Source organism: Copadichromis virginalis, linkage group LG23 (assembly GCF_057382275.1).
Source record: "Copadichromis virginalis isolate Kocher_CV1m ecotype Utaka linkage group LG23, C_Virginalis_male_GT1.1, whole genome shotgun sequence".
Taxonomy (NCBI): domain Eukaryota; kingdom Metazoa; phylum Chordata; class Actinopteri; order Cichliformes; family Cichlidae; genus Copadichromis; species Copadichromis virginalis.
The window spans coordinates 20,411,407-20,435,234 of NC_140639.1; the positions used below are offsets into that span (position 1 = coordinate 20,411,407).

The window sequence follows — 23,828 nt, forward strand, 5'->3', positions numbered from 1 at the left end:
ATCTTTTTGGGGAGAGAAATTGACGCATATATCAATGTTTGTCTTACGGTGTAATTTTTTTGTCACTTAAACGTCAAACACACAGGCCTATTTTTTTTTAACTTGAAGGATTAAGCTCTTAGTTTCTTCAATGCTTAAAACATTTATTTTTTGAAGTCTGACAGTTTACTGTTGTTTTGTGTGAGCTGCATCCTTGATTAAGTTCTGAACTGAAGTTGGGTTTTTGGGGAGCAGCAAAGCTTCACAGGGAGCAAAATAAATGCAGAACGTCCTACATATTTAATGAAAGCCAGTCATTTATATCAGAATGTAGTTCAAAGTTTTACCAGCAGAGAGCGACAACTCCCCAATTTATGTCAAACTCGTTCACAGTTGATATTAGTTTTACTAGAGCTTCAGTGAACGTTCATCGTATTTTAAACAGATAACTGAGAGAGAGTTCCTCTGATGATGAAACAGTAATGCGCCATTTGTGGTGTTGCAGAGCTGTGGGACTGTACTTGTGGTCATTATGGGACGATTCCTCTGGTTTGAGCAAAAAGATTTTAACGCTGGAAATCCATCAGCTCACTTTAACAGACAGCGGCTCGATTTACTAACAGTCCGCACCAGAGAAACAAACATGTTCAGGCAGGAATTTTCAAGTGGTGTAGTGTCATTTTTGTGACTGAGAGGCATGGTCACAGCAAGTCTTTTTATGGCAGACCTATAATGTATTTCACATTTTACATTAATAATAATATTTGTGGCATGCAGTAAATTTAACACTGGGATTTGTGATGGTTTGAGTGTTTACCTGGATTCAGGGGGAAAGGTCAGAAAAATATAAATGGGATGGGTGTACGACTCAAAGATGTGAGTGTAGTGCTAAAACTTTGTCTCTGTCCTGCAACTCTTCACAAAAGGGATTCTTTTCTCAGCAGTGCACACAGAGTGATTTTCATATAGTTCACCCCCCCCCATCAGAGCTATGCAGACCATATTGAAATGCAACTGTTAATACGACTGTGGCAGATTTTAAGAAGAACCTGTAGCCTCACACAGAAAAAAAAGAGCAAAACCCTTGTTTACCTACATTACACAGCATCAGTATGTTCATTAACATACAGAGTTTCAAACATGAAGACCACATGTTCTGGTGAACTGTTTAAAAACATCAACAAAAACACTTTTGCTGTAGCCTATAGATTTAAATCTCTTTATATTCCATTACAGATGCTACTGTTACTTACCCCAAACATTAGGCACTGTTATGCTACTACTATCATCTACTACTGTTACTATTACTACTGCAAAATAAAAAAAGGCAGTATAATAAACAAACAAACAAGATGAGAGACAAATAAAACTATATGTATTAACAGTGTATAAACAAATTTCATAAAGACAAAATAGTCTTTAGCCCAGAATTGTGAAATTATTTTCTTACAGCATTAAAACTAATTAAATTAAAATAAATACAAAATGAAGGTAAACACAACAAACATAAACAGAGCAGTGTACAGTACCTGGTTTGAAAGTTGACCTTTTCCAAGATTTTAAAGTCTAAAAGACCCTTATTATTATAATGTCTTTACATTACAATATAAATATATAATATAGGCAGCTGTTGTTGTGATTTGGCACTATATAAATAAAAGTGAAATGAAAAGTTCAGTGACACTCATCTCACTCTGGGTTTTTGTTCAAACTTGGTTCTGTCAGTTTTCATTCCAAAATCATATTTCACAATCTTCATCAGTTTTAAGGTTAAACAGTATTAATGGAACCAGTGAGTTTTCTGTCCATGCTTCTGGTCTACAGTGTGCACAGAAAGGCTGATGAGTTCAACTTCACCCCATAACCAAACCCAGGATAAAGAGTTTCAGTGAAAGTGGTGTTGAAGGTGTGGAGGTGGATCAGAGTGTCAGAGGAGACTCTGTAGAAGGACAGAGTGCCAGCAGGACAGTCCACATACACTGCTACTCTGTGAGAAACATTAGATAATGACGTTACTGTAATGGGAGTCCCGCTGTTGTTGTGCCAGGCGCTATACCCTCCATCAGTGCAGGTCAGACACCAGGACTGCTCATTGCCTCCAAATTTTGAGGCATCAATGTCTCCGTTCCTTCCGATCCCTCTGTAGCTTACTGCAATATAAACCTTTCCAACCCACTCGACCTCCCAGTAACAGCGACCAGTCACACCATTTTCACACAGCACCTGAGGCCAGTAATCAAATCTCTCTGGGTGGTCAGGATACGGGTGCTCCTTTCTCAGGTCTGTCACTTTTTTGTTGCTTTCGGATAATTTGAGGAATTTGTGAGCTGTGTTTGGGTCCAGCGTGAATTCACAGAAATCTACCAAAAAGAGCATAAAAATCTTTGGTTAATATTGTCTAAAGTTTCCTGTTTTTCATGTATATCTATATTTAAACTGCATTAAGTTGATTTTTGGCTAAGTCTATTTTTTTAGTAAGTGATGTTTCCATCTGGGGTAAAACTACCTCCTCCAGTGTGTTGTAGCCTGCCACTGGGGACGTTTGAGGACATGTCGGTGGACTCATATTTGATATGACATGAGAAAATACTTAAGGGAAACAAGCTCAACATATGCAGTACCGAAAACTGCAAATGGTTTGAAAAGAATCAAGACGTTCAAGATCAAAACTCTAAATTAAAAAGGTTTGCGATCCATCCCCTCCATGTATGAATTAAAAGAACGGGACTTAACATTCAGCCCTGATGTGGTTGATGAAGCACAAATAATACAATATATAAAATGTTTGTTTTAATGTTGCATTAAAGCAGAGGGGCGATCGTGGCTCAAGAGCTGGGAGTTCGCCTTGTGATCGGAAGGTTGCCGGTTTGAGCCCTGGGTCAGACAGTCTCGGTCGTTGTGTCCTTGGGCAAAACACTTCACCCATTGCCTACTGGTGGTGGTCAGAGGGCCCCCTGGCGCCAGTGTCCAGCAGCCTCGTCTGATTGGGACTAGTAAAGCGCTATACAAATACAGGCCATTTATCATTATACAGTAACATTTACTATGCAAGAATGCACAAAATGCTATATCATGATGAATAAGAGAAAGTAATTCAAAAGAAAAACTATGACTCATTGAAAGTGGGGGAGAGAGCTCAACAGGGGAAGTATAAACATAGTACATTAGAAAAAACAAAAAAAGCACTTACACTTCCTCAGACTTGATTTTAACCACTCGATTCCAACTGGGTCAGCTCTGCAAGATATGGGAGGAGAAATTATTATCTTCCTTTGTTACGTCGCAAATACTTCTAAACACTAAGATGCAGATAAAGTTAAATAAAGCAAAACACCAAATATAGAAAGATTGTTGTAATATTTGTGAAGTATCCCTTTGGTAAACACAACTAAGAGCAAATAGTCTGCAAAAGAAATCTTTGCATATCACAGAACTACTGAAAATCCTAATCCTAGTTAAGTTTGCATGTAGATGCGGAGGAGGACTTTTTCATGTTTTTAATCAGGGTGATTGCTGACCTGAGATTTTCTATTCTCCAGTGTGGATCATTCAACTCAGCAGCCAAAAGTTTCACTCCTGTGTCTCCAGGGTGATTGTAGGACAGGTCGACCTCTCTCAGATGGGAGGAGGGGTTGGAGTTCAGAGCTGAGGCCAGAGCAATACACCCTTCATGCGTGATCATGCAGCCTGTCAACCTGCAAACGCAAAACTACCATTAACTAGGATATATTAAATTTTATGAGATAAGATATATTATACTTCTTTTATCCAGGGAGTTGGAAAAGGGTGTCACAGGAGCCAATGCATTAAACAAAATCTATTTAAAAAGGCCATAAATGAAGTAGAATAACACAATTAAATAAAAGCGATTTAAAATAGCCCAGTAAGGGAAAAACTTATAGAGTGAAAAGAACAAGCTGCAAAGTGAAATAAAATAAAATTTAAATAATACAAAAATGAAACAATACTGCAATCTGTGAATCTTAGAGAAAGAGCTCCATTGTCTGTGCAGCAACTGTTGCAGATTGAGGTTATTCTATATTATATTACATATTATCCACACCCATTTGGCTTACCTCTGAATCTGCTGATGGACAAACCCAAACAGTGTATTCAAACTGAAAAGAGCATTTCCCATCACTAGCAGACTTTCAGATGCTCCAGAATCACTGTGGACAAATACTGGGTGACCTAGTCACCTTTGACACTAAACCCCAAATTACCTTCTCTGATCAAACAATCGTCACCCAGCTGTACAATAAAGAGAAATACACACACACTTTTTTGTTTCTTTTTCTTTTTCTTGTTTTTTTTTTAAATGTCATAATGCATATGACTAAACCAAGTACATTTTCTTAAATTGAGATTTTGGAAAACAAATATGAGGTGCAATGACAATGAAAAAAAGTAAATACATAAATGTTCATTTTTAAAGCAACTCAGTAAAACAGAAGATATTGAACTGACCTAAGAGTTTCCAGGGCGCAATGTGGACTTTCCAGACCTCTGGATAGTGCCTTGGCTCCTTTGTCCTGCAGGTCATTGTTACTCAAGTCCAGCTCTCTGAGTCTACAGGATGGAGAGCTGAGAATTGTGGACAGAGCGTCACAACTTCGTTCTGTAAGGTTACAGCCACTCAGTCTGGAAAAACATAGGAGAATAAATAAACACATATTTAAAAGAAAAGGAGAAAAAAAAATCTGGTTTTAACAACTATCACATGAACCAAAATACCCAAACCAATATCTGTACCCACTTACAGAGCTTTCTTAGAGGCCGTGACCACTGGTAGCAGCCTCAGAAGTGCAACCTCAGAAGCAGAGTATTTCTTCAGGTCAAACACATCTAGATCTTCTTCTGATGACAGTAAGATGAAGACCAGAGCTGACCACTGAGCAGAAGATAGTTTATCTGTGGAGAGACTTCCTGATCTCAGGGACTTTTGGATCTCTTCCACTAGAGAACGATCATTCAGTTCATTCAGACAGTGGAACAGGTTGATGCTTTTCTCTGGACAAGGGATTTCCTCGATCTTTATCTTGATGTACTGGACAGTTTCCTCTTTGGTCGGTGAGCCACTTCCTGGTTGTGTCAGCAGACCTCGAAGGAGAATCTGATTGCTCTGCAGTGACAGACCGAAAAGGAATCGAAGAAACAAGTCCAGGTGCCCATTTGGACTCTCTAAAGCCTTATCCACACTACACTGGTAAAAAAGGTTTTCTCTTTGGAAAGTTGATTGTTGTTCTTCCATCAGATTGATACCAGACTTAATAAAGGTCAGATGGACATGAAGAGCAGCCAGAAACTCCTGAACACTCAGATGGATGAAGCAGAACACCTTGTCTTGGTACAGTCCTCTCTCCTCTCTAAAGAGCTGTGTGAACACTCCTGAGTACACTGAGGCTTCTTTAATATCAATGCCACACTCTGTCAGGTCTGATTCATAGAAGATCAGGTTGTCTTTCTGCAGCTGATCAAAAGCCAGTTTTCCCAGAGACTCAATCATCTTCCTGCTCTCTGGACTCCAGTGTTTATCTGGTTCAAATTTACTATATTGATTATACTTAATGTTGCTCAGTTTTGTCTGAACCACCAGGAAGTGAATGTACATCTCAGTCAAGTTCTTGGGAAGCTCTCCTCCCTCTCTGGTTTTTAGCACATCCTCCAGAACTGTAGCAGTGATCCAGCAGAAGACTGGGATGTGGCACATGATGTGAATACTTCGTGATGTCTTCATATGTGCGAGAACTTTATCAGATAGCTTGTCATCTGAGAACCTCTTCTTGAAGTACTGTTCCTTCTGAGGGTCAGTGAACCCTCTGACCTCTGTCAGAATGTTAACACAGTCAGAAGGAATCTGATTGGCTGCTGCAGGTCGTGTGGTTATCCAGAGGTGAACAGAAGGAAGCAGTTTCCCTCTTATAAGGTTTGTCAGCAGCACTTCCACTGAGGTGGACTTTCTAGGGTCAGTTATGAGCTCAGTGTTGTGGAAGTCCAGAGGAAGTCGACACTCATCCAGACCATCAAAGATGAACACAACCTGGAAGTCTTCAAACCTGCAGATTCCTGCTTCTTTGGTTTCAGTAAAGAAGTGATGAACAAGTTCCACCAAGCTGAACTTTTCCTCTTTCAGCACATTCAGCTCTCTAAAAGTGAATGGAAATATGAACTGGATGTCCTGGTTGGCTTTGCCTTCAGCCCAGTCCAGAATGAACTTCTGTGTTAACACTGTTTTCCCAATGCCAGCCACTCCTTTTGTCAGCACTATTTTTGGTTCCTCTTTTCCAGGCAAGCCTTTAAAAATATCTTCTTGTCTAATTGTTGCTTCTGGTCTGTCTGGATTTCTGGAATTTTTTTCAATCTGTCTGACCTCATGTTCTTCATTGACCTCTGCAGTCCCCCCCTCTGTGATGTAGAGCTCTGTGTAGATCTGATTCAAAAGGGTTGGATTTCCTGCTTTAGCGATCCCCTCAAACACACACTGGAACTTCTTTTTCAGAGTAGATTTGAGATTCTGTTGGCACATGGAAGGAGATTCTGAAAGAACAAAGAACACCCTGTACTTAAAGAGAATTTACATCATAATACTGACACACAAAAGTTTTTTACTCTTGGCTGACGCAGAATAATTGTCATTTTGATTCTTGTTGAAGTGCAAATAAAATCAGCCTTTCATTACAAAAAAACCAAAAGCTTGGCATAAATGAAGCATGTGACTTCATTTAAGTACATTGGCACCATTTTATTTTTTACAAATGGTGCCAATGTACCATTTGTAAAAAAAAAAAACAAAAACAAAAAAAAACGTAATTCTACTTTAAAGAAGTCTGTTGGTGTTATTAGCTTGCTTGGATGGTGAGGTACATTTGAAAATCGAATCTACTTAGGCTAAAACCAGCCAAAAGCGAAGCTTGATGCTGGGAGGAGGGAGCCCAAAGCCAGAGACGGTCAGAAACAGAAAGCAGACAAAGCACAGGTCCATAGTAACTGATCAAATATGTACAGCATTTGGTGGAAATCTAGCAAAGGTAGCATAAACTAGTTATAAATTATTTATGCTGAGCAAGTCTCTGTTTAAGCCTTTAGAGAAATATTCTTACTGCACTGCAAACAGTCAGCGAGCCTCTCCTTCTTCATTCTCCTCAGGAAGTGCAGTGTGATCTTCAGAAATGCTTCTCTACTTCTCTTCCTCTCCTCTTCATCCTCACCCTCCAACAACTCATCAACCTCTCTTTGATTCTCTAAGCATTGTGGGTAATCTGGACTCAGAACCTTCTGTATCTTTTTCAGCTCACTCTTCACAAAAGCGATGATGTTGTCCTCCAGCAGCTAGAACACAATACTCTGTGAATATCCAATCAAACTGAAATCATCAAGCCAATCAGATTCATGTTGTAAACACTAACAATGTGCTGGACTACAAGTGCAGCATAGAAATGACTGAACCGTATAGATGCCAGAATAACTGTTGTGCATGTACAGACCATAAATATGGAGTCCAGGTGTGTTTGATGATCGTGGGCAGACCGGCCTTTAGGAGCTCCTGAGGTCTCCTGGTCCACGCTGTGAAGAAATCATCAAGAATTAGAGACAGGGATTTTATTTCTCGAAGTTGGCTTGAGTTCCGGTGACGTCACCATCCTGAATGGCGGCCTAAAGTAATAGCTCCCTCGTGAAAATAGTTATTTCGTCCCTTCAGACCATCAAATACTAGACCTACAAATAATACTCGAACAGATGAGAGGGGCAAGAATGGGGAAGACGCGTGCAAACAAAGAAACCACCGCCGCAGAAACTGCAGATGCAGAAAATTCGAGGAGCAGCTCTCTTACGAAGGGACAAGAAGGCGAAGCTAATGCTAACCCAGCTCCCTTTATTTATACCTTGCCTTTAGGTATAAATAAAGTTACCTTACCTTACCTATTGCTAACCCAGCTCCCTCAAGTGCCGACGTAAGTTTGACAAAAATCTTGGAGGAGATTCGGGACTTCCGAAAAGACATAAAAGAACAATTAACTGGTATTAAATCAGAGATTATCAGCGTTAATCAAAAAATAACGGAGGCAGAGGTACGAATTGAAAAAGTGGAAGACCGTGTTCAAAATTTGGAACAGACGCTGAATAAGATGATAAAAGTCATGGATCAACAAGAAAATAAGTTACTTGACTATGAAGGAAGATCCCGACGAGAAAATTTAAGGATACAGTGGGGCAAAAAAGTATTTAGTCAGCCACCGATTGTGCAAGTTCCCCCACTTAAAATGATGACAGAGGTCAGTAATTTGCACCAGAGGTACACTTCAACTGTGAGAGACAGAATGTGAAAAAAAAATCCATGAATTCACATGGTAGGATTTGTAAAGAATTTATTCGTAAATTAGGGTGGAAAATAAGTATTTGGTCACCTCAGACAAGGAAAATCTCTGGCTCTCACAGACCTGTAACGTCTTCTGTAAGAAGCTTTTCTGTCCCCCACTCGTTACCTGTATGAATGGCACCTGTTTGAACTCATCATCTGTATAAAAGACACCTGTCCACAGCCTCAAACAGTCAGACTCCAAACTCCGCCATGGCCAAGACCAAAGAGCTTTCGAAGGACACCAGGAAAAGTATTGTAGACCTGCACCAGACTGGGAAGAGTGAATCTACAATAGGCAAGCAGCTTGGTGTGAAAAAATCAGAGGAGGAGCTGTGAATACGGGGAACTGCACTGTGTTGTCCAGTCTATTTCCCCCTATTGGCAAGCTCACGCAAGTAGGGCCGTTTATGCCCCGGAAAGATAATTATACGTGCTTTAAGTTTTCCACAGATAAAGTTAAATATCGGTTGGGGGAAATTGACCCCAGTTGGTGTTCGGTCACCCAGATTGGGAGGACCACCAACAATGTGAGTGATGCAGCCACCCTAATTGGGACTTGGGCTAGGAGCGGGCTGTATTACTATTGCGGGCACAGGACTCTACTGGTTCGTGTTCCTCTTGGGAGCGTGGGGACGTGCGCGATGGTGAGACTAGGAGCGCCACTTGTGCTAATCGGAAATAAGGTAAAATCAATTCCCTCACACAATACGCGCACTTTGGCAGCCAGGTGCAAAAGACACATTTTGAGGAAGAGAGGAATACATGACATAAATGTTTATGACCCTAGAATGAATTCCCCCACCTGGATCGACTCCATTGGAGTGCCCAGGGGGGTTCCAAATGAATTTAAACTTGTTGACCAAATAGCAGCCGGGTTTGAAAATATTCCAATAATTTCTGCTTTCTTTCCAGTGACCCCAAACAAGAATGTAGATAGGATTAATTATGTTCATTACAATGTGCTGAGGCTCTCTAACCTGACCAGAGACGGCATGGAGGGGTTGGCGGAGCAGGTGGGTCCGACCTCGTTAATGGGAGTGCAGAATAGAATGGCCCTTGACATGTTGTTAGCGGAAAAAGGGGGCGTGTGTTCTATGTTTGCCGATCAGTGTTGCACCTTTATTCCAAACAATACTGCTCCAGATGGGTCGGTAACCAAGGCTCTGGAGGGCCTAAAGAGCCTTTCTGAAACTATGCATGATCACTCAGGTGTTGGTAATCCGTTAGAAGGCTGGCTGACCTCAGTGTTCGGACGGTGGAAGGGGGTTATCGCTTCGGTCATGTTTTCTTTGTCTGTTGTGGTGGGTATTATGGTTATTTGTTGTTGTCTCATCCCTTGTGCCAGAAGAATGTTCAAAAGTATGTCTGTGAGGGCAGTGGACCCTGGAGTCATTACTCCAATGTCCATGATGCCAATGATGCATGTAGAACTGAATGTGTAGGCCAAGGAGGGACACAACTGTTTGTGACCTCTGGATTCTCCAGAGGTCAACAGAGGGAATTGTAAAATAAGGAGGGGATGTTTTTCTCATTATCATTTAATATTTTAATATGGCATTATTAGTTCATTAGAAGTATATAACCAGCTTTGCATTAAGCATAAATTGAAGTTTTTGACCTTACATTATCTTTTGCATTTACAGTGATGGCTATAATTTCAGTTTGATCTTTTTCCTTGCAGGTACCAGAATAATAACATGATTTTCCATTGCAGATGTAACCCTGATCATTCCATACACATTGCAGTTTGTTGCTTATTTTAGAGTTGTGCTCAAGTTAATTAAAGGTTAAAGCTACAGCCAGCGCGAGTCTGGCTGATCTATGGAGGGCAAAGGCTTTGAGCTTGGAAGGCCGCACGCGCTTACACAGCACTTATAAGATGTTATTCTTGGTGATTTTGTGCTTAGTCATGTTTTAATGTTTTAAGTAGAAGTAGCTGATCCAGCAATATTCATTTAATATTATATACTTGATTTAGAGCAATACACACTGATGGCCTTAACAAATGAAAGAGTCCTTGTAGCTGCCATGTTGTGTCTTAGCAGGGTACAGACGGTTCCAGGAGACGGGGGCAGTCAGCGTCTGCCCTCGGGAAGGAGACAATGTTATTCTTTGTGTTAAATAAAATTGTCAACATTGATTGTATTACACCTGTCACTACGCATGAAGGGGCGTTCTAATACCCTGATTTCATAAAACTATGGTGATGTGTTTTTTGAGACGAGATCTGAGACTGTCTGCATACAGTGTCCATCTCCCACGTGTGTGATCATTAAATCATCGTTTGACTCAACCCGACCGGACCAGTGTTGTTATTGTGGGTTTTTCCTCTGGTGTCCATCCCCAATATTTTGAACCTTAACAACTATGAAGGAAGATCCCGACGAGAAAATTTAAGGATACAGTGGGGCAAAAAAGTATTTAGTCAGCCACCGATTGTGCAAGTTCCCCCACTTAAAATGATGACAGAGGTCAGTAATTTGCACCAGAGGTACACTTCAACTGTGAGAGACAGAATGTGAAAAAAAAATCCATGAATTCACATGGTAGGATTTGTAAAGAATTTATTCGTAAATTAGGGTGGAAAATAAGTATTTGGTCACCTCAAACAAGGAAAATCTCTGGCTCTCACAGACCTGTAACGTCTTCTGTAAGAAGCTTTTCTGTCCCCCACTCGTTACCTGTATGAATGGCACCTGTTTGAACTCATCATCTGTATAAAAGACACCTGTCCACAGCCTCAAACAGTCAGACTCCAAACTCCGCCATGGCCAAGACCAAAGAGCTTTCGAAGGACACCAGGAAAAGTATTGTAGACCTGCACCAGACTGGGAAGAGTGAATCTACAATAGGCAAGCAGCTTGGTGTGAAAAAATCAACTGTGGGAGCAATCATCAGAAAATGGAAGACATACAAGACCACTGATAATCTCCCTCGATCTGGGGCTCCACGCAAGATCTCATCCCGTGGGGTCAAAATGATCATGAGAACGGTGAGCAAAGATCCCAGAACCACACGGGACCTGGTGAATGACCTGCAGAGAGCTGGGACCAAAGTAACAAAGGTCACCATCAGTAACACACTTCAACGGCAGGGAATCAAATCCCGCAGTGCCAGACGTGTTCCGTTGCTGAAGCCAGTGCATGTCCAGGCCCGTCTGAAGTTTGCCAGAGAGCACATGGATGATACAGCAGAGGATTGGGAGAATGTCATGTGGTCAGATGAAACCAAAGTAGAACTTTTTGGTATAAACTCAACTCGTCGTGTTTGGAGGAAGAAGAATACTGAGTTGCATCCAAAGAACACCATACCTACTGTGAAGCATGGGGGTGGAAACATCATGCTATGGGGCTGTTTTTCTGCCAAGGGGACAGGACGACTGATCCGTGTTAAGGACAGAATGAATGGGGCCATGTATCGTGAGATTTTGAGCCAAAACCTCCTTCCATCAGTGAGAACTTTGAAGATGAAACGAGGCTGGGTCTTCCAACATGACAATGATCCAAAACACACCGCCCGGGCAACAAAGGAGTGGCTCCGTAAGAAGCATTTGAAAGTCCTGGAGTGGCCTAGCCAGTCTCCAGACCTCAACCCCATAGAAAATCTGTGGCGGGAGTTGAAAGTCTGTGTTGCTCGGCGACAGCCCCAAAACATCACTGCTCTCGAGAAGATCTGCATGGAGGAATGGGCCAAAATACCAGCTACTGTGTGTGCAAACCTGGTAAAGACCTATAGTAAACGTTTGACCTCTGTTATTGCCAACAAAGGTTATGTTACAAAGTATTGAGTTGTATTTTTGTTATTGACCAAATACTTATTTTCCACCCTAATTTACGAATAAATTCCTTACAAATCCTACCACGTGGATTCATGGATTTTTTTTTTCACATTCTGTCTCTCACAGTTGAAGTGTACCTCTGGTGCAAATTACTGACCTCTGTCATCATTTTAGGTGGGGGAACTTGCACAATCGGTGGCTGACTAAATACTTTTTTGCCCCACTGTATATAATGTTCCGGGAGGAGCCGAGGGCTCGTCTATGATGGACATGTGGAAAAACTACTGCGGGACACTCTGGAGATAAACCCTACCGTGGAGTTTGGCATCGAGAGAGCACACCGGGCGCTGGCATCAAGACCCGCCGGAGACAGGCAAGATAAAACGCGATCAATAATAGTCAAATTTCTCCGCTATAGGGTTAAAGAAGAGATCCTACGTAGAGCTTGGGAAAAGAAGAAAGTTTTTCTGAATGGGAAATTAATATTCTTTGACCATGATTACCCTCCAGTAGTACTGCAGAAGAGAAAGGAGTATGTAGAGGTGAAGCGGGTGTTAAAGCAGAAAAATATCCGCTTCCATACTCCGTTCCTGGCAAAACTACGAGTGTTTTATGAGGATGGAACATGTCTGTATCAGACGGCGGAGGAGGCGACCACAGACATGAAGGACAGAGGGCTTCCAGTTAATGTGACTACATCGAAGGAGAGTCTGGTCGAGCAGCTGTCCTGTACCGCCTGGGAAACAACGAGAGGATCAACTCAGCGAGGGACAGACGACGAGCGAGAGAAAGATATCAGGGCGAGACTGCGAACCTTCAGAAGACAGATCATACCCTCGTCAGAGGAGTTATAAGTACTGTCGGGCTTTAAAAGGAGGTAAAAATACCCGGTGTTATATATATTTCAAGATGTTTGTGTGTATATCTCTACCCCAATTGGATGAGATTATATAGATATAAGCGAGGGATGCATAAAGACACACTTTCTGTGTAATGAACAACGACTTTGTTTTCTTTCGCCTCAAGTGCCATGGCGGGGGCCCTCAGCCCATATATGGGAGAGGCTTTCCCTCACAGCTAGACGCTTTTTCTAGCTCTACCCAGGGTCACTTATTAGAGACCCCAGCCTTGGAACCACAGTTTTTTTTTCTACTTGTTACCTATGTTTGATATCTTTGTTTGTTTAGGGAGTAGATCTGATAAGTTTCATTTTATTTGTTCCATGGACATACGTTGATTACATATGGCTAGTGATAAAGTAAAATTTCTATCTTTCAATGTTAATGGGCTGTTAAATCCAATTAAACGTACTAAAATCTTAACTAAAGTGAAAGCAGAACAAGCCCATATAGTCTACTTACAGGATACCCACTTGACAGATAAAGAGCACGTAAAATTAAAGAGAATGGGTTTTACTAATTTGTTTTTTTCTTCATACAAATCAGGACATAGGAGGAGTTGCAATCCTTATTTCAAGTAAATTAAACTTTGAAAAAGTATCTGAAATGGGTGATAAAGAGGGTAGATTTATTCTAGTAAAAGGAAAAATAGATGGGAATTTGATCACCCTTTTAAATGTTTATGCTCCGCCAGAGAGTGATATTAGTTTCTTCCAAAGGATCATTAATATTATGGTAACAGAAACAGAAGGCCTTTTAATTTGTGGAGGGGATTTAAATATACACCTACAGCCAAAATTAGACTCGTCTAGCAGGAAAACGTATGATAGGAAATCACCATATATCAAAGTGAATGCACTTTTTGAGGAGGTAGGATTAATTGACATATGGCGAGACCTTTTTCCTAATAGAAGGGACTATACTTACTACTCTGCTCCACACTCTCTTTATACAAGGATAGATTATTTTATAACATTTGGTAAAGATAAGGATAAAATACATACTTGTGGAATTGGGACGATAGATATAAGTGACCATGCACCAATATACTTATCCATTGATTTTAACCTACGGTTAAAAAATAATACATGGAAATTGAACTCAAGTCTATTGAATGATTCGCCTTTTAAGGCACAAATTAAATCAGAAATTAGTCTCTTCTTAGAGTTCAATGATACTGGAGAAGTACCACCTCCCATACTATGGGATACTTTGAAGGCGGTACTAAGAGGGAAAATTATAGCAATAACTTCATTTAGGAAAAAAGATAAGAATAGAAAACTAGAGGAGTTGAATAAGAGACTAAAGGAACTAGAAAGAAGACATAAAAGGGACTTAGCACAGGATATATTAAGGGAAATCAAAAACATTAGGAACGAAATTAACAATCTAGCCACACAAGAAATCAAGAAAGATTTAATGTTTTTGAAACAGAGACACTATGAAAGTGGCATTAAATCTACCAAAATATTGGTGTGGAAATTGAAAAAAAAGACAGCGGAAAATACGATTTATAAAATTAAGGACCCAAGTACAAAAGTGATAAAAAATAAATTAAATGAAATACAGGAAGCCTTTGAAAGATTCTATAAAACCCTATACTCGGAAGCCCCTGGCGGGACTGAAGCTCAGATTGATAGCTTCCTGAACCCTCTAGACTTACCCACTTTAGATGAAGAACAAAATCAAGCAATGATAATGAACATAACTGAAGAAGAATTAAAAGCTGCAATTAATAGGCTTAAATTAAGTAAATCACCAGGACCAGATGGTTACACGGCAGAGTGGTATAAAGAATTTAAAAAGGAATTGATACCTGTTTTACTGCCTACATTGAATTGGGTTTTGAAAAAGGCACAAATGCCCCCCAGCTGGAAGGAGGCAATTATCTCAGTTATACCAAAAGAAGGCAAAGATAAAAATGGAATGTGGATCTTTCAGGCCAATCTCCGTTCTTAGACTATAAACTTTTCACATCTATCATGGCCAAACGGCTAGAAGAGTTCCTACCAACATTGATATGTAACGACCAAACGGGTTTCATACATCAACGCCAAACACAGGACAATATACGAAAGACATTACATATTATGGACCATATACAAAAACATAAAATCAAAGCAATTGTGATGAGTGTAGACGCTGAAAAAGCCTTTGATTCCGTCAACTGGAAGTTCCTTTACAGGGTATTATATAAATTTGGCTTTCATGATACGATTATTAAAACTATACAAGCACTATATGACAATCCTACAGCCAGGATTAAAATTAATGGATGCCTATCTAACAGTTTTACCCTAAAAAGGGGCACTAGACAGGGCTGTGCATGGTCACCGTTACTTTTCGCATTATACTTGGAACCACTAGCTCAATTCATTAGGCAAAACGAAGACATTAAGGGAATTTTTATTAAAGGGACGCAATATAAACTGGCTTGCTATGCGGATGACATTTTGGTCTACCTTGGACACCCAACATATTCTTTACCCAAACTGATGCAATCATTTGAACAATACGGCCAATTATCAGGCTACAAAATTAATATAGGTAAAACCCAGCTACTCTTATATAATTATAGCCCACCAGAAGAAATAAAATGTAGTTATCCCCTGGTATGGCAAACGGAGTCTTTTAAATATTTAGGCATAAATTTACCGAAAGATCTTACAAAATTATTTGAACAGAATTACCTACCCTTATACAAAAAAATAAAGGAAGATATAGTAAGATGGAACTTAATTCCTTTCTTTAGCTTTAATTCAAGAACTGATTCTATTAAAATGAATGTATTGCCAAGATTTTTGTATCTATTTCAAACCCTACCAATAGAGATTAACCAAAGTCAATTTAATGAGTGGGACAAAATGTTATCTAGATATATATGGCAACGTAAAAGACCAAGGCTTCGCCTCAAAACTCTACAGCTGGCTAAGCAAAAGGGAGGATGGGGCCTCCCTGACCTCAGATACTACTACTTTGCAGCGCAGATGAGAGCAATAATATGCTGGTGTAACCCATCATACACTGCCCAATGGAAAACCATTGAGGAACAAATGCTGTCTATTCCTATTCAGGCAATTCTAGCTGACAATAATCTACAAACCTATATAAAAAACATTGATAACCTGTGGGTGAAAAGGACCCTTAAAACATGGAAAACTATTATAAAGGAATATAAACTCGAGACCAATATTACAGTTCTTAAATGGTGTGCTTACGACTCAGAGTTCAAGCCTAATGAATTGGATTCTAGATTCAAGGACTGGACAGGTAAGGGCATAACAGCCCTGCGTAGTATAATGAAAGATGGAAAATTGTTCAGCTTTGACACGCTTAGAAAGACATTTTCATTAGAAAAACAAGACTTCTATCGATATTTGCAGTTAAGGCACTATGCTGACACGAAGATGAGAAATGTAACAATGATAAACACACGCTCGATGGAATTGTTTATAAAAAGCTATAACTCAGAAACTATTGATAGAATTGTATGTCTGTATAAGGGTCTAATGGATTTGAAACCACATTCGACTTCATATATTAGAACAAAATGGGAGAAGGAAGGAGGGATAAAAATATTAGAGGAAGAATGGACGGCAATATGGAGGTATCAGTGGATGTGTACCAGCTCACAAAAGTGGAGGGAATTCGGTTGGAAGTGCATAATTAGATATTTTATAACACCTTCTCAGAAGTCTCATTATGATGATAACCCCCCTGCTTGTTGGAGGAACTGTGGAAATCAAAGTGCAAATCACTACCACATTTTTTGGGACTGCTCTATCTTGAGGGATTATTGGAGAGAAATACATAATGCCTTACAGGATATCTTTAAATGCGAAATACCCCTCGAGAGTAAGACTATGTTCTTTGGATATATACCTCAGGAATGGCCTAAATATGATAAACATTCAGTAAATGTTCTACTGGTGGCCTGTAAAAAGAGTATCACCAGAAAATGTTTATCCCCGGAGAGCCCAAACATAAGTACATGGATGGAAATCACAATGGAAATCTATAACATGGAAAAGATAACAGCTTCTGTTAACCACAAGCTGGAGAAATTTACATCATACTGGGAAAACTGGGTCAAATATATCACGCCTCATAGGCCAGATTTTATTTTTACAAACCAATAACTGTGATGTATGAGAGTATATATTTATAGGATCAGCCCCTACCAACACATCCGTTTTGTTTGTTTTTTTGGTTTTTTTTTTGTTGTTGTTTTTTTGTTTTGTTTGTAGGTTTGTTGGTTTTGTTTGTTTTCTTATTTCGGATTATGTGATTGTTTCAATTGCTTCTATAGTTGTAAATATTTTCTCTTTATGACTCGGATGTAAATTAAAATACTATTTCGGTATCTAAGGCAGATAACCTAAGCAAGAAGTATGCTTACATGATGTACATACTGTGAATGCCTGCTTTTGAACCTTAATTAAAAAAAAATATAAATTAAAAAAAAAAAAAGAAGAAGAATTAGAGACAGACACAATGTAAGGATCCCTGAAGTCATAATTATGAACTGAACATGAAATAAACATGTAGCAAACTTTGACTTCACTTAAGCAAATGTGCAGTGGGGCTTTATAAATTTAGACTCTAAAGTCCATGTTTAAAAGGAACAATTACTAGTTGGGTTTTTACAAGTGTTTGCACCCAAACAACTTACAATTGTTACATTTATGCAGACCAGAATGTTCCAAAAATGAAATGTACAATTTCACGTTTAATTTAAACTTATGTGAAATAACTAAAGACCTTACTACATTTAATGTGAAAGTATAATCCCTTGTTACTTTCATAAAAAAAGTTTATTAAAATTGCATTGTTAAAAAAGAAAAATACATGAAAAAATGAATGGTGATAAAAACTTATTTAATTTTTAGTAGTTTAGGAAGAATCTTGATGCATGTACAGTCACTCCTGGTAAGTAAATCCCAAAAAGTTGAGTCTGTTCATCTGGACGTAGCATTTTCAGTGAGAGAGACGTTTCATCACTCATCCAACGACTGAAGAAGTCACTCGGCTGAGTAATGAAACTTTTCTGCCACTGAAAACGCTACGTCCAGATGAAGAGAATCAACCTTATGGGAGTTCAGTCATTTCAGCTAGTCCTTAAAACGCCTTTTACTTTCTCACACTTAAATATGTTTTTATCAATTCTCAGTTACAAACTTACATTATCTTATTAAAAAACCTTGAATATGTAAGCACTTATTTACAATATTTATACACTGAATTCATACATTTGAATGAATGTAGACTGCTAAGAGAGAGTGGATTAATAATATTGTTTAGTAACTGTTAACAGTTCACTATAATGCATAAAAATAATAATAATAAAAAATTTAATTTAAAAGCTCCTCTCAAGACACACAAGGACACTTAACAATAGACTAAAACACATAGTAGAACAAAATGAAGAACAATAAAAAAAGATAAAATAAACAATATGTTTACAGTGAATATGCAGACTTGAACAGATAGATTTTGAGTTGAGATTCAAACTGAGGGAGAGAACCAGTGTTTCTTAAATCCGGGGGTAGAGAGTTCCACAGCCTGGGTTCTGCATTTCGTTGTACTATTGTACTAAGTATGACTGTGCAACGACAATAAAGACTTATCTTATCTTGCATAGTGTCCATCTGTGACGTTTAGTGTTTTAAAGCATGTATAAGAGAGAAGATGGAGTGACCCCGATGTAATACACTGTTAACCTTTGTGTCCCAGCTCTCTCACTGGTTAATATAGTTTTTAATCTGGCTACTTTCACTTTTACTTACTAGTGTGACTGGATTTAGAAAAAAATACCGCAACTTACAACAACTTGGGTAAAATACAACAATTTACTCTCTATTTATTGGTATTGTATGCATCATGGGTCTAAAGGTAAAGAACACTAAGTCTCTGAGCTGCCAGAAAATTTGATAACAAAATTATTATTTCTTTATTATACCAACTAATGACAAATAAAAATTAACATTACACCATGGGCCGAGGCTTTTGGTTCCTGTTTTTCTTGTTTTTAACTATTATTCTAGCTGAAACACTGCTTCCCGATCTTTGTCTCAACTAAGTGTTAGTGTTTTCCGTGTTTCCCCACCATAGTCATTATGTTTAGAGTTAAGAGTCAAATAAGACAGAAAAAATTACATCATAATTTATTTTCCTGTTGGAAATGTAAATGATTAAATTTAACGCTTGTAGTTAATATATTTATTATAGTTTTTTTATTTAATTTTTTGTTTATAATTAAGTACAGTTTCAGTTAGTTTTCCAGACTAGTTTTTGTTTAAGTTAAGTTTTTATTCTTGTAAAAGTTTAGTTGTATTTGAGGTCTTATTGATTTCAGTGTTTCAGTCTTTTTAATCAGTCTTGTAAGGAGGACACACATCAGAGGGAAAATGACCAAAAATCAGTACAGGTGTTAAAAAAATAAAAACGTTTTAAAAGCAGTTTACTCAGACATCTAGAGTCTCGATAAACATATCCATCCATGCCATCAGGCAAGTTTTAGTAATGTTTTTTTCAACCACACTAATAGACACTAAAACTAAGGATATTTCTTTATATATATTTAATTTTATTTTAGTTTTAAACAATTTTTCAAAAGTCTAGTTTTTATTGTTGTCTTAGTTAAATAAAATATTTTTTCATGCCTAGTTTTATTTATTTTTATTTTATTTTAGTAAAATATAATAAACTTGTGTATAACATTCATGTTTTTATTGTAAACGGTAAAACAGCTTTTGACTTCATTCTAAATAACTATACATTTAGAATTATTCATAGGCTACTATAAACTGTTACACATTATATAAAAAGTAAGGTATTGTTTCTTAATTTGATAAACATACACTTTATAACTACACTGTTACCTGGTGTCCACATATGTGGACATCATATTTTGGGTTATTTAGACCAAAATACTCAATTTTGCTCTACAAGGGCCTGATATCCATTTACGAGGACATTATACTTCTACTGTTCTATCAAAATTTTAAACGAATATCCTCATATGTAGCTCTTATTTTTCTTAAAAACAAAAATAAGGTAAAAAAAAAAAAAGATCTGATAATTCTTTGTATTTACGTTCATCGGGCTCCAATATGCCCAACTATCAAAGAGAAATTAAAAATGCATGCCGTGGAAGAGTTCGGGTCTTAGGAGGTTAAATGTATTTTACTGTGTCTGCAGGTCAGAACTGAAGCAGTTTGAAGACCTCACCTCAGACTGGGATCAGGACAGCAGACTCCTGGTTTAAACAGCAGAGGGTCAGACTTTGACTTGTTGCTCTTCAAGGACAAACAGCTGAGTTTAGACTCAGCCTCTGATGATCTGTGATGGATCCTGTTAGAAGACAACCATGGAGCATTACCCGTGATGCTTTACTGAGCTTCCTGTATCGTATTAACTATCATTAGTCAAGAAATCAACACTTAAGAAACAGTAAAGCTGATCAGGATGTCTTGAGCTAAAACGTGAATGTTAGAAATAGCTTGCCTGTGCTCAGCACAGCAAAGGCCTTCTTTAAAAGGGAGAGGTTCGGCCTTTGACTCATTACTCTTCAAAGACAAACAGCTGACTCCAGAATCTGCTTCAAGAGAAACTGACCTCTGGTAAACCCTGGAAGAGACCAGAAGATAACTGGAAAGACGGCAACCATCATTGTCTGATTGTCTGTCAAGTAGTTGACAAGAAAATACATAAAAGATAGAAGTAACTAAGTAACTAGTTCAGCGAGTAGTGCTTCATTGCAGCTCTGAGTTACTTCTACTGCACTGGATTTGATCTTGATCTTAATTATCATCTGAAGACAGCACTTTGTGATAGTTTTTATTCAAGCAAACAAGGAATCAACAGATCAATTATAAATCCACGATGAAATAATCATCAGTTACAGTCTGGAGTGAAACAAGGAAAAACAGCTCTGAAAGGAAAATGCTTTATGAACACTGAAACATACAAAATAAAGCAATGTTTCTACTGTAGGACCACATACACATCAGTGAAGTCTTCTGTAAATGATTCTGTGTGGAGTTAAAAACAAGTTACCGTTCATTATACAGAAATGCATAATGCTGACTTACATCATGTTTTCAGAAGGTTGTCTGTCAAACACAATGGGCGGACTCATGGTGGCTCCTCGTGGACCTGCAGGTCATCATTCTGAGAAATGATGGTGACAAAAAACAAAATGTCATGAACGCACTAATACGACTGTCTCCATGTCACAGACGTATATAAGCTGCAGCGTTCATAATGCTTTTCATTCAGAAATATTCAGCTCATTACTGCCATAGATGTCACTGATGGTGATGGTAACAGGAAACTGCAGGATGTTAGTCTGAACCAGATAACCAGCTGTTATATATCTATTACACACATGTTGCATGAGAGCTCATGTGTTCTCCACGTTATTTCACCCAAGCTCTCCTCATAATTTCCTAAAAAGAACCCTCAGGTTCAGTCATGAATCACGAAATATTAAAAGGAAGCATGAAGCTGATTTTATAGTAAAATTATTGTTTTAACACAAAATGAATCTGGTTTCAAGCTGACTGACTTTATGTTAGGTTTTGTTGCTGGTTTGACAGAATCCAGCTGTGCTGTGGCCACCTCAGCTTTAAAATCAGTAGGACGTTTGTGTATACAGACTTTTGATCAGTACTTGGATTTTTGAAAAGCGGCCACTACAGCAACATCACAGACTTTAAATCAACCAAAAACATCTAATGAGAGACTTTCTGGATACATTTTAAATCCTTACATCTATAAAAGTTTCCATAAAATTTGATGCAGCTGAGCATCAGTGTGTTAACTTTGCTCAGCTTATCTTGTTGCTCTGTGTGCAGTTTAATATTTTTAATCATGTTTTTAATGGAATTAGTGTCGGTAAATGTAACTGAGTTATAACCTTCATCACTCAGGCCACTCACACACGGACTTTTCGTGTCTTTTCTTTGCACTTTCTCAAGGCACTTTGCAACTATTTTGTTTTCCAAAGTTCGCCTTTCTTATTTTTTCGATACATTTCTCTTAATTTAATAACTATATTTCTCTCCTGATTTCCATTTATTCCCACTGTCTACTAGTAGTTTTATAATCTTGCACAGTTGGTGTGGCGCATCTACACTTTCGTTCTACATGTAAAATGACAACAAAGGGCTCTTCTCTTGTATTTATAGGAAGCAGGAGGCAAACGTTCAGAATTTCATCATCCTGGATAAACCCGGTGTGTTTTCCCCGCGGGCCGTCACGGGGCTTCCCCGCCCACCTCAGTGAAAACAGATCAGCGGATGTGGGCGTGAGACACTCGGTGCATTTAACAGGTGTGTTTTGTTTCAGAGAACTCGGACACCTTCAACTGCGGCTGCGCAGACTCACCTGTCCAGTCCGTTCACAAACATTTCCGGTGAGCAACCGAAACTGAACAGCTGCCCAGAAACAAGCAGAGAGAGAGACGTCTGTAGACACTGAAAACACGAAACAAGCCAAACGGAGCCCACGCACCGCGGGACAGGTCACAGAAAAACACGTGACACCCAGAAAATGTCATTGAGACTGCTAAAACTGCAGACTGAGACACTAGAAAACATTACAAAGATGTTTATCCTCCTTCGGAACATGACGCAATGAGTAACAGTAATAATATATCATATTGTGGACGCACAAAAACGGCCACTTAACACTATAATCACACCTCTGATCTCAGCCACTCACCTGTCTTTAAAAAGCTTCCAGCTGCGAGGATTCAGTCATCATCATCATCATCATCATCGTTTATTTGTATAGCACTTTAAGAACACACCAGGCAGACCAAAGTGCTGACAGTCATTACAACGAGCCTCGTCCCGGAAGCCTACTCACAAAACTCAGCAAAGATCGCGAATCCTCTTAGTCCCTCCCACCAGAGCTCTGAGTGGAGGAGGCGGAGGAAGCGAAATAAAGAGGGAGGATTGTTAACTACAGCATTGACAGTTTTGTTTGCTGTATTTTACGAGCTCAGGTGTGACAGGACGTGTTTCATATTTACAGCCGCTTTAAACAGAATTCATAACATGAAGCATTGTGACATCAGGTGATCTGTTTATGCAGTAGCTGTTTAAAGACTTTTCATTCCTCTGTTCTTCCACATTGAGAAGGTAAAAATACTTCTAAAGGGTACAACTGTGCATCCTTCATAATGGCTTCATCTCCCACTGTGACACATTTTAGGACCCGAGACATCCTTCATCATGCTGTGCTGAGACTGACTTCTGCAACAGCATGCTCATCCTTTTGTTCTTTGTGCACACTGCCACGCAGCCATATAGTTTTCACACATCAGATATTTCCTGATAAGTAAACATCTTTTTGAGTTGCTTATCTTCTCAGTTACCACCCCATGTTGCTTACAGTGTCTTGTTCAGTGTTTGGGCCAGGCTGTGACCTCTGACACCTCAAAAGTCAATCATAACACTATAACCGTGATTTGTGATAAAACTGCCGCTGCCCTTTGGAATTTGTTTGGCAGGTTGTTTCCATAAAAATGGATGAAAATCGCCAGAGTTACTGTCTGGGCATATCTGATACTGCAGGTGGGGTCACAGGATTTCCGTCACTGTTACCAGGATTGTGTCGTACATAAGTACCACTATTAGGAGGACTTAAAGATGAGGGGCAGCCTGATCAGAATCTGGTTAGAGAGACAAAGCTGTTGTGATGTTTTGCTTGTGTGTGGTTTGTTGAGTATTGAGTTATGCATTAGTTATGTGTGTATTTGACCAGATGATGTCAATCCTTTTGATTTTCTGATGTAGAATTAGCC

General features: G+C 38.9%; 1 protein-coding gene across 1 annotated transcript; it reads right to left on the reverse strand.

The window, feature by feature from the left end:
* Positions 1-1,048: 1,048 nt before the first annotated feature.
* Positions 1,049-22,878, reverse strand: LOC146680753 (protein NLRC3-like). The gene is made up of 11 exons (XM_085449918.1): positions 22,742-22,878; positions 21,109-21,187; positions 20,522-20,644; positions 20,246-20,368; positions 7,464-7,542; positions 7,080-7,308; positions 4,740-6,516; positions 4,447-4,620; positions 3,498-3,674; positions 3,170-3,216; positions 1,049-2,339 (listed from the first exon to the last, which is right to left on the reverse strand). The coding sequence occupies exons 2-11, from the start codon at positions 21,153-21,155 to the stop codon at positions 1,798-1,800; spliced, it is 3,318 nt and encodes a 1,105-aa protein (XP_085306044.1). The 5' UTR covers positions 21,156-21,187; positions 22,742-22,878; the 3' UTR covers positions 1,049-1,797.
* Between the last annotated feature and the right edge of the window lie 950 nt (positions 22,879-23,828).

Coding starts and splice junctions, on each gene's coding strand:
- LOC146680753 (XM_085449918.1), bottom strand. CDS start 21,155: ATGAGTCCGCCCATTGTGTTTGACAGACAACCTTCTGAAAACATGAT. Junction 6,517..7,079: donor CGCTGACTGTTTGCAGTGCA/GTAAGAATATTT, acceptor TTGTTCTTTCAG/AATCTCCTTCCATGTGCCAA. Junction 3,675..4,446: donor TGCGCCCTGGAAACTCTTAG/GTCAGTTCAATA, acceptor TTGCGTTTGCAG/GTTGACAGGCTGCATGATCA.